Raw genomic sequence first — 12,500 nt, forward strand, 5'->3', positions numbered from 1 at the left:
CAGACCGGCAGCACGGACACACATTAAAGCAGATACACACACACTGCATCATATACAGTACACACACTGAAGTACAGACACACACTCACAAACATATGTAACGGAGGCCAACAAGCAGAGTGTGTCGCGGAACGTTACTAAACCTCTCTCCCGAACCCTCATACAGTATCGGTAGTAGAGATGCACCGGATCCTGATTTTTAGGATCCTGCCGGATACCGGATCCACTGCTTAAGATCCTGCCGGATCCGGAACCGGATACCGGATCCTATGAAAGGGTTGAAACACATAGCCTACTCGCACACGTGGGCCCTTTTTATCACGTTGGCTCAAACTATTTTGACTGAAAAGCCTCGGCTACCGGATCCTGGATCCTGTGAAAAACCCTATTATCCTGCCGGATCCGGAACCGGATCTTGGATCCGGTGCATCTCTAATCGGTAGCGCTGTGCTATCGGACCGGTCCTTTAGCTCAGTGGTATTCTACTGTGCCTCTCATACCCAAACTGGTGCGTTGACTATTCAAATTTCTTTAATTTCAAATTTCTTTATTGGAGGATAGCCTCTTGAGATAAAAATCTCGTTTTCGAGAGGGTCCTCAAAAAAACATACATAACACACACATTACAAATATTCACACACACTGCAGCTCTTCCCCACCACACACACCCCATCTCTTACCAAAAAAATAAAAATAAAGTTAATACCATGGCTGAAAAAGTTCTTCATAATACAGGAGGAGAAAACCAAAGAAAACACAAAACAAATATTCATGTCCATAATGTTCATACATGTGTATAGAACCAAAATATAAGAAAACTCAGACATAGACAAGGGGAGAAAAAATAACTCTATGGAGAATCTAAAACATATATCATTTGTAGGACTAGGAGGTGGCGGGTTCGAGACCCAGGGGGCGGGGCGGACTGCACAGGAACACCTCAGTAACACATACGTAGGTGTACACAATGAAGCACAAACACAGACCAAAACACAGACAAACACAAGAGCACATAGACACGATGAAACCGACACACACTGACTCATTGATACTAGAGTTCATCCAGATAAATCATGGTCACTTTCAGTCTAGTTTGACCTTTACGCGACCTTTTAGTCTTCAGTGACAGAGATGGATAATCAGGATGATCAATGGCGACCTGTTTCAGACTGCAGTAGAGTACTGTAGGGATGTGCAGTGTTACATGCACAGAGATGATTATGTTTCCATCCAGCATTGTGCTGCCATATTTTCACAATTTTCCCTAAAGGACATTGTAATACTATAACCACCCCTTACCGTTTCTCTCCATTGATTTGGCTCATTTCTTGAAACGGAGATGACATTCTCAAAACAACATGGACAAATCCCCTGACCAACTGGAGGTTTTTCACAACAGAATGGCATTTCTCATTGCTTTCAGCAAGTTAATGTTTTTAATGCTTTGTAGTACATGTCACAGTTGCAAGAAATGAGCCAAACCAATGAAAAAAAAACTCTAAAAAGAGAGTTTGTAAGAGAGAGAGAGAAATGTAAGATCCTAAAAACATTTAAATTTATCAGTCACCGCTGTTTTACCCACTCAAAGACTTGAGTTGCACATATCCATCTGTCTGAGTGTTTATTGAGTTTAACACATTTTAATATACACAAATTCACAAATTACAAGTATCCTCTAGAAGTCACATGCTAGAGGATACTTGCTGCTCATCCTGCTCATCCCAACCCATCATCTCTCTGTGCTGGGCAGCAGAACACCATCTCGACCTTCTACCACTGACGCCTCTCACAACGTCTTATGACCCCAGTGGGAATTAGATGCGATATAGACTAACTTTTAGCACACACACATGGGCCTTTATTTAAATGAGGAGCAGAATGCAAAGTCAGCCCATCCTCATCACACAGGCCCCCTCGTGTGTAGAGTGCTTGTGCTTGTGTGGAGGTGCAACATTGACCCAAACATTCTCTGTCAAGGACTCTGATGAACAGGGCCGGATTAAGATGGCCTGGGGCCCCTGGGCTACGGGTTGCAGTGGGCCCCTCTGCAGGCCAAATTTCACAATGTAATAACATAGACGGTGTCATAATTGTAAGATAGGAATCAAGGATAACATGTCTGCCAGCTGTGTATATGAGTATTAGCAAGATTTAAAACTGTACTCAACATTACAGATTCATTTTGCAACATTGCATCGCCTCCCAATTCTGCGATTATTGACTTTTGGCCAATAGGGGGCCCCCTGACAGGTGGGGGGGCCCAACGCTGCAACCATATCTAGCCTGTGTGCGTTAATCCGTCCCTGCCGATGAAGATGCGGTGTTACATCACAATCAAGAACAAAACACACAGTTTTTTAGATCCCCTGCTTGGACAAGGCCAGGACACGATAACCAAATTAGGCAAATGATTGAGGAGTACGGCCATCAAGCAGCCATCATGTCTGGCTACCTGCTGTTACCCGTCGGCAGATCTGACAGCAGGGAAGCGAACCATAGCATAACACCCCCTGATGGCGGACCTGAATTTGATGGAGCACTGCCATTAATAAGGTGGATACCCACCGTGCAGCCAGTGGCAGTTATACTGCAGTGTCTCTCGCTCGCAGAGGTAGGGCTGGGCGATATGGAAAAAAAACAATATCACGATATGGATTACTTTATATCACGATAACGATATATATCACGATATAGCACAATTACATACGTTTTCAATTATTCTCTTTATTTGCTCTTTATTTTTTCATGTCGCAAAACAACCTTTCTTTAAAATGGATCTTTTTATTCTTATTTCAACTTATAGTGTGTATTGTGACAACATGAAATGCAATGAAATGATATTCAATTGTATAAAATTGATAAAATTACTATCACGATATAAATCATATAGGAGAAAGGTCACGATATACACTTTTATATCATGATAATGATATATGTCGTCATATTGCCCAGCCCTACGCAGAGGTGCAAAAACTGGACTGACAAGAGTGTAAGTCCTGCATAGTTTTTTTCTCTGCCGGTGCTCTCAATACTGATTTCACAAATGAGCTCATCAACATGGACCCCGATTTTCGAAAGCGTCCCTGCTAACAAGTTAGCAACTTAGTAGGTTGCCAATGAGAAATTGCATTGCAAACAAGCACACCCCTGGCTGAAAGTATGTGGTAATTAGGATCACCAGCTGGTTCGTCGAATTGGCTGAAACAAAACTGAAGCAGGGTTTTTACGTTCTGAACCCGTTTTTTTTTTACCTGGCTCTCACGTCATCTGCAGTATGCTCGATGGGCACAGTTCATATGCTTTCGCAAGCAGGGAAACGCTGCATATTTATTACATGTACTTGACAACAGTTCCCACCAACTGCTTGAATACAGACATGGATTTCTCATTCGCTCTCGAACACGCACACAAACAGGCACGCGCATACAGGAAGATAGAACTACATACCAATATTGGGGTGCTTCAGCAGACGACAAATTCGAGCTTCACGTTCCAACTTCTGGTGATCTGTCAGAAAAGAAGCAGAAATAACAGATTACATAGATAGACATAAATTCATATAGGTATATAAATTTCTATTCCAATATAACATATGACATCATATCAGAAAATGTGCTTGTCTAAGAGGACTGGTTGCCTCAGCAATGCATTGAGAATTTGAAATGGTAACATCTTAGTGGGTGGGTTTGTACAGTGTGTGCGATGATGTGAGGAAAAAAATGTTCAAGAACAACTATTTCAAGTGGGGGGGACTTTAGTGTAGCCCAATAATGCACCTGATCACACAATAGGGCGACATAACCATTGAGACTCAGGTTTGAGTTCAGTGTGGATAACTTCCCAACTCTACCTCATCTCTCTCTCACTCATTTCCTGTCCGTTCTCACATTGTACTATACTGTAGTATTAAAGGCATAAAAAGCATAATATGTATATATATATATATATAAATATATATATATATATATATTTAAAAACTATTACACATCCAGAATTCATTGCTTTGAAGCCAACCACTCAGCCAGCCAATCATTTCAAACACACCAGCCACGGAGGTCTATGCAGCTATCCAATGCCAGGTTACCTTTTCATCAAAGCTAGCCCCATGTCTCTCGAAATGAGAGCCAATGTTTGCTAGATATCCTAACTAGTAGGGACACCACGCTATTGACAACGAGAACATTCATCTTCTAAACAGGCTGAGCTGTCTTTGGCTCACATACCCACGCAAACTAAAGCAATGCTAGACCTATCACGGAGGCTCTACCTCACTGATTTTTTCCAACCCCTTTTTTATAGCCAAGTGTGTATTTTCAATGGGAAAAAAAATCTGGCACACGACCAACTGGAAAATATTGACTGAAATTGAAACTCTGTTGCCTGTATTAAAGACATAAGCTCACATTTCATCATCTCCCACAAGTACTGTACACTTGATGATCTCTCATGAGAGGGGGTTAGATGATTCAGTGGCATCATGTGGCACATGCCATTCCAACTGTGGTCACATGTCGCTATTCTTGATTATGGTAGGCTACTACGGCCACATTTGTCGAACTGTGCTCATACCAAAACTCATTCCTAACCCCAGCCTGTCAGTGAACAATGTGAGTCCCCCCACCCTTTAAACATGTCGAACTGTGCATATACCAAAACTCATTCCTAACCCTAACCTGTGTGAATACTGTAGAACACTGCCTTCCTTTGGCATGCCACATGCCAAATGCTCTACAGTCTCCCATAGCACACTAGTGGTTAAACACTAAAAACACTAAAAAACACTACTCTGTTCTGCCTAGTAGCAGAAGCCTAGGCAAGTAGCTCTTTTTGGCCATTTCAACCACAACTCTGATGGCCACTTATACAGTATATATACACACTTATACATGTACAGTAACTCAAAGACTGTGTGTTATCCTGAACAATGGCCTGGCTGCTCCTTTCATAACCGATACAAAAATAATCCTTTTATAATTTTAATTAGGCTAGTGATATTATTACTCACATTATTCTTCTGTTATCTGTTGCATACTCAGCACAGCACTACACTATACAGTCGGCTGCAGCGACAAGGCTCTTCTCTCTCTCTCTCTCTCTCTCTCTCTCTCTCTCTCTCTCTCTCTCTCTCTCTCTCTCTCTCTCTCTCTCTCTCTCTCTCTCTCTCTCTTTCTCTCTCTCTCTCTCTCTCGCACACACACGCAGTCATGCACACACACACACAGACACGTGCACACACAGTAGTCAGCTCTTTTCTGAGAGGAGCAGACCCAAGCAAATCAGTGTTCTCCTGGAGCCGGGAGATAAACTATAACATGAGGGTAAGAAGAAGACACACATACAGAACCCTCAAAGCTGTAGGAGAGCACCAGATACAGAGGGTACATCAGTGGATCAGTGGATCAGTGGATCAGTGGATGGATGGATGGATGGATGGGTGGATGGATGGATGGATGGATGGATGGATGGATGGATGGATGGATGGATGGATGGAAGGGAGATATACAGTATCCAAGTCCCTAGAATAGTATCAGATAAAAAGGGAATGTTGGATTAATGGTGGATGGATGGATGGATGTATTGAAGAATGGATGGATAGATGGACTGACAGATGGATGAATGTATGCAGTGGACGCATGGAGAGAATTTCTGAATAAAAGGATGGATGGCTGTATGCAAAGATGGAAGGATTCATGGAGTGGATGAATGGATGAATACATTAGAGGGCATGGAGGAATTGTTGGATGGTATGGTTGTGTGTAATACAGTATATATATGAAGAGTTCAGATGCAAAAACCCCTAAGTGCCTTTTCAGAAAATAATCTTAATTCATTTTTATTTAATAAAAAGTTATCAAAATTGCATATTTTTTATTTTATTTATGTAATGTAACTATTTATATGTATTATCAAGTACATGAATGTAAACCAAACCAACAACGGAGTTCTCTAAAAATATAGAAGTGCAGGTCTTCAGAAATGGAGTTAGGGGGTTTTGCATCTGAACTCTTCATATAGCATATATTATTTTTAAAAATACAATGCACACAACATCAAGCGTATTTCAAGTGTGCTTTCCAAACAGCACCACGACTCACAATATTATCGTTGGAACACAGTGTCCCTTGCTTGCATGGCAGCTCACATGTCGTATTAATGCTGAATTAATCATTCTGAATTTAAGAGTTCCGTCGAGTTTACATTGCACTTTCATTTAATTCTGAATTATGTTTTCAAAGCGGAATTAAGTTCTATTCAGAATTAAATTTAGTTAATTTGGAATTAAACGTCCCATGTGACCGAGGCCATTCACTCACTAAATGCTGCCCTGTGTAACAAGCAAGAGGACATGCTGCTATGCTACACTGAAGAATGGATATGAAGACATTACAGGTAGCAACTAGGAGTTGGAGTTTTTTCATGGGTTTTTTACACCTTTATTGGGCAGGACAGTGAAGATTATGACATGAAACACATGGGAGAGAGAGATGGAGTAGGGCTGGGAAATGGCCCAGGCCAGATTTAAATCTGCATCGCCATGGACAGTGAGCCTACTATTCATGTACAGGTGCATTAGCATGTTGTGCCACACACACAGCGCACAGAGTTTAATAATGTTACTGTGTACTTCTCACTAGAGATGTACAGGATCCAAGATCCGGTTCCGGATCCGGCAGGATAATAGGGTTTTTCAGACTATCCGGATCCGGCAGGATCTTAAGCAGTGGATCCGGTATCCGGCAGTTACCTAAAAATCAGGATCTGGGGCATCTCTACTTTTTACATAGCCTAGGTTTTTCAGTCAGTCTTTCACAACCCCAATCGCTGCATGGAGTGAAAGCCCTTTGGAAGCGGCCGTTGAAGGCAGTGTGGCAGTAAGCCAATGAGTCTTAAAAATAGTTTGCGCCAACGTAATAAAAAGGGGCCACGTGTGCGAGTTGGCTATGTGTTTCAATACTTTCGTAGGATCCGGTATCCGGCTCCGGATCCGGCAGGATCTTAAGCAGTGGATCCGGTATCCGGCAGGATCCTAAAAATCAGGATCTGGTGCATCTCTACTTCTCACATCACATTATGCCCATGCCTACGGTGCCTGACTAAACAAGAGGAAACGTGGAAAAGGCATGATTAGCTCAGTAGACTCCACAAAGGCATGATTCGCTCAGTAGACTCCACAAAGGCATGATTCGCTCAGTAGACTCCACAAAGGCATGATTCGCTCAGTAGACTCCAATCTGTAAACGCCCTTAAAGTACAAAGACGATAGTCCCTTCATCAGTCTTCCAACTGTAGGCTACTGTTAGAGTGGTTCCCAACCTTTGTTGGCTAGGGAACCCCATTTTCACAAATATCTGGGGACCCCATAAACACATTTTATCATGACAAAAAAACATGACTACCGGTATGCTAACTTGCAAGCTAGTAGCCTCTTACTGCAGCTGGGGTCGCCGGCGACCCTATTCACTTGCTGAAAATGCTTAACTACATCACAACAACATTGCTATGACATTACAGAGAGCCATAGTGCTGCGCTATGGGGTTAAACACATAAAGATGTATAAAAGTGTAAGATGGTATGCGGTGTTTCAAACAGAATATGAGTTATTGAATTATATTCATTATTAATACATATTTATCAGTATTCTGTTTTCACACCTAGACATTTCAGGCAACCGGGACCCACTATTTTGACGCCCTCTCGGTACTTCACATGGTAATCAAACATTTCAAACAAGCGATTTAAGGTTAGGGTTAGGTTTAGGGTTAAGGTTAAGGTTAGGGTTAGGGTTAGGGTTAAGGTTAGGGTTAGGTTTAGGGTTAGGTTTAGGGTTAAGGCTAGGGTTAGGGTAAGGTTTAGGGTCGTATGACGTAAGCGGTAAGTACCGAAAGGGCGTCGAATTATTGAGTCCCTCAGGTGACCCCATTTGAATTTCAGGCGACCCCACATGGGGTCCCGACCCCTTTGTCGAAAAACACTGTTAAAGGGAGACAAGTAATATCTATAAAATAGGGCTGTAACGATATTGTATCGAACCGAGAAATCGTGATACACAGAGTCACGATACTGTATCGTGATACAAGGAGGCAGTATCGTGATACACCCTTTCAAAGTTTTGTTACCCATTAGTCCAGAAAACAACCTTATGATTTGATGTGATAGTGTTTCCAATCGTCAATGGAGATACATTTCAGAAATCATGGGGTGTATCGAAACGTAGGTCAAAAATCGCGAAACGAACCGAATCGTGAGTTGAGTGTATCGTTACAGCCCTACAATAAAATAAAAACCCTGGACTTTTATTTCTGACATTCCATGTCTCCCTTTAACACAGTGTTTATGGCAATTTCACACTGAAGAAGGGTGTAAGCCCGAAAACGTCTGTGATGTGAGGTGATTAAAAAAGAAAAAAGAAATCTGAAGAGTGCTTCTTTATTCACTTGTTTTTGAGATTGGAGTTCATCCATTGACGAAGTTAAGCACCCAGTGTAAAGTATTACGGTGTTAAAGGTGTTGAGCGCGCTTCCTGATCCTTCCCTTTAAGAGTTGGCCGGAAGTTGGCCGAGTTGCCATCACGTCTGATAAAAAGGAAAAGTGTATTTGAGTGCCACTCATTCGTCTCATTACCAATATACAAACTGGTGCTGCCATGTAAGGTGTTGGGGTGGTGTTATTGTGTGTGCGGCGTTGGCCGAAGGTGACGCGGATTAACAATGCATGCACCCCCGTGTCGTCACACTAAAGAGGGGAACAGGAGCAACAGCTCGAGCATCTCATTGCAGTCAAGGATCATATCAGTACGTCAGCCACACAGACGTGTACGCACACACAGACACACAGACAAATACACACACACGGACAAATACACGCGCACACACACACACGCACACACTCACACACAGCAGAGTGGCACTCACACTGATGAAACACTAGTCTGTCTGACACATAGCAGAACATAGGGAGGTACACTTTAGATAACATTACATTACATTAGACACTTCTTTTCAAAGAGACTTCAGCTTTCACTTACTCGTAAATCTACCGTTACCCAGCAGATCTACAGCACAGTAAACACAGTTGTAAGCCATAAATCATACATAAGTTAACACAGTGTTGGTTTACACAGGAAGTAGGCTATAGAACATTTACATATAGCACAAAACAATTAGAGAACAACACAGCTACCCAGGTACTACACAGCATATTTGTTTATTGAACAGACTAAATGAAAGACACAGGACTAATTAATTCAATTACTTTCTTCATCAGCGATATCTACAGTATTTGCACCATATTATACTCATAAATTAATTTGAGTGTTCCTCGAAAAGCCCTGACATTTCTTTAGACCTAATAATAAGTCATACTCTGTTACGCAATATTGCTATCGCCACATTAAGCATTTCGCTAATCTTGACCTATTTAAAAAAGTTAAGTTTGTGGGATACATTGTATCTCCCCAATACACCAAAGGTAATTCTGGAACTGACAGGACTAGGTAGGTCAACCCAACAACTCACTGAAGTACCTCGGGAGCCAAAAATCATCTTGTCTTCAGCCAGCCTCCTGTTACCGAGGGAGGGAAGCCAGTGAGACAAGTATGGAACACCAGGTCCCATGGAAAAGTCTTCCAGTTGACGCCTCTCCTACGTTACCTATATTCAGACTCAGAGATAGCATCCACTGCCTACTCTTTCTGTAGTCGAGAAAAGTTTCGGAACGATGACTCACATCTGAGTCAGTACTCTGTGACTCAATCACACCGCATTCTAGAACTCAAGAGCAATGTCGGCACGGCAACGAGTCTGGAACCACACATCTCCATTTGGGGTTGCGCAGGGGCAGCTCAGTGCCTTCAGATGGGACAAGTCAAAGGCCCAATCTCAATTCACCCCTTGGCCCTACCCCTTACCCCTCCCCCTCCGTTTTGTGTAGGGGTAGGGGTATCCCAATAGTCATTAAGGCAGACAGGTAGGGGTAAAGGGCGGGTTATACTTCCTACTTGTGCCACAGAGTGAGCTTGCCGCAGCCATGATGCAGTTAATTTTGGTTTATGCCCTGTTTTGAAGCACGGTCTGCGCGATGTCATTCCACGCTGAAACTGCCTTCAATACAAAGAGTAAACTAGACGTGTCGGTTGTTTTTTAGCATCACAGACTCGACGAGAATGAAAATGAAACATTAAATCTTTATATCACGTGCATGTTTGATCGCACTGGCAGCCACAGTGGTAGTTTGGAACAAAGAAGTGGCTCATTTGTCGAGGACGAAGCGGAATGTTTCCTCGACCTCGGAACCACTGTTCAACTGTCCAAATAACTTCAGCGTCGTAACTTGCAAGCGCATTGTCTTTGGTTCGTGTAAATAAATCAAACAACAAAGCACGGGCAACTTATTTAATGAAGAGCTCACAGTCCATAGACCGACGAAGGTTAGAACAAGGAAGTAGCGCTTGTTCTCGACTCGAGGACAGAGCAGGCTGGTCGAGAGGACCAATCAGAGACCTATTTTCGCCCTTTCACGCCGTCGCTCCCTGCGTCGAGACACAATTTTGGGGAGGTGCCCCAGAGTACCTGCGTGATGGGGGGGGCTTCACTACGTTAACTGCGCGGCTCACTGCATTACGACGCAGGGACGCTGATCTCGAGGCATAAACCACCCTTAAGGGGAGGGCTTTGTGGCCCTAAAAAAGGAGGGGTTCAGACAGGCAGACTCCGTTTGGAGGGGTAAGGGGTAGGGGTAAGGGGTAAGGATAGGGGTAGAAAAATACAAATGGGATTGGCCCAAAGTCTTGTCTGCTTGAGGTTAAAAAGGTCAACATTTGTGCAGACGGGCGCAGAGGAGCAGCGGTTCAAATCTCCACACCACCAAGGTGCTTAGGCTTAGACCTAACCTTCATTGCTCTTTCTGTATGGTGTGACTGGCTATCCACTGCTCTGGACTTCTTCACCTGTGTGCATAGTTGCAGTTTGTATATGTGTGTCAGTGTGTTAATTTGGCTGAGTTGAATGAGGAGCCACTCTACTCCCAGAGAGACGACTGCATGCATGATTCATGATCCTAAACATACAACACTTGACTCCAAAGCTCATGGCCTATGCGTCATCATCACAAGTACAGTACAGCGCAAGAGAGCATACACAAACATAAAATACAGTATACAGCAGAACCCACATAACATGAAACACAAAATATGCAGGCGCACACACACAGACTCATGCACGCACACAGCCTCTCTCTCTCTCTCTCTCTCTCTCTCTCTCTCTCTCTCTCTCTCTCTCTCTCTCTCTCTCTCTCTCTCTCTCTCTCTCTCTCTCTCTCTCTCTCTCTCTCACACACACACACACACACACACACACACACACACATTACACACACGTCTGATAGCTCCCGCAGCCAATCATTAGCTGGCCATGTGAAGTCTTGGGGCATTTGCCAGCCTGAACAATGACCTAACATGGTGCAAACAACGACAACAAACACTGCCAACAAACACACACACACACACACACACACACACACACACACACACACACACACACACACACACACACACACACACACACACACACACACACACACACACACACACACACACACACACACAAGCATACAAACATGAACGCTCATGCCCACACACACACACACACACACACACGCACGCACCCACGCACACACACGCACAGTTTAGTACTTTTATTTGGATCGCAGCACATTAAAAGTTACACACACACACACACACACACACACACACACACACACACACACACACACACACACACACACAGTATGCAGTGTACACACAATCGAAGAAACACAGAAGGAACAACACACACCGTAAAGTATATGTAAAGCACACAACACAGCAACATAGACAGACAAGTCCACAAAGCCTAAGAAGACAGGACACATCTAAGCTCAACATACACTCAGACGAGGTGGAAGAGGAGGAACAAAGACGAGAGAATAAAGAGTGCAGATCTGGTGAGAGGAGGAAGAGAGAGGAAGAGAGAGAGAGAGAGAGAGAGAGAGAGAGAGAGAGAGAGAGAGAGAGAGGGAGAGAGGAAAGACGGAAGAAAAGGGAGAAAGTAGAAAGTGAACAAGAAAGAGAGGGGGAGACGGAGAGAAATAGAGCCAGGGAGACACAAAGAAAACTTTTTTTTTACGTTTGCCTTTTCTCAACATCTAAGCCTGCTCCCTCTTGTCCTTTCCACATCTCAAATGTTCTTTATCTCTCTGTCCATCTTACCATCTGCCTGCCGTCCCACCTGCCCGCCTTTATGCTCGTCAGTCTGTTACGCAAAAAAGAACCAGAAATACAAACACTGTGCCTGCTTCTGACAGAAATGCCTTTGGTGTAAAGATGAAAAGCACTGACCAGCTGTATACACTAATGAACCCGACAGTGTTGTAGAGACCACACATACAGCTGACCCTAGACCAGTTAAACTGTTCTTCTGACAGCATTGCAGGGCACTTTCGGCTTAGACAAAGTGACAGTGCG

At 43.4% G+C, this 12,500-nt stretch overlaps 1 protein-coding gene across 27 annotated transcripts in view; it reads right to left on the bottom strand.

Annotated features, from left to right (window-relative positions):
* The window catches only part of LOC134457921 (calcium/calmodulin-dependent protein kinase type II subunit beta), a 122,603-nt gene that overhangs the window by 91,988 nt on the left and 18,115 nt on the right, over positions 1-12,500 (bottom strand). For all 27 annotated transcript variants that reach the window (XM_063209964.1, XM_063209968.1, XM_063209969.1 and 24 more), the window contains exon 3: positions 3,448-3,507. In XM_063209964.1, coding sequence (XP_063066034.1) covers positions 3,448-3,507 — 60 coding nt within the window. The remainder of the gene's footprint in view (positions 1-3,447; positions 3,508-12,500) is intronic.

This window comes from Engraulis encrasicolus, chromosome 11 (assembly GCF_034702125.1).
Source record: "Engraulis encrasicolus isolate BLACKSEA-1 chromosome 11, IST_EnEncr_1.0, whole genome shotgun sequence".
NCBI classification, from domain to species: Eukaryota; Metazoa; Chordata; class Actinopteri; order Clupeiformes; family Engraulidae; genus Engraulis; species Engraulis encrasicolus.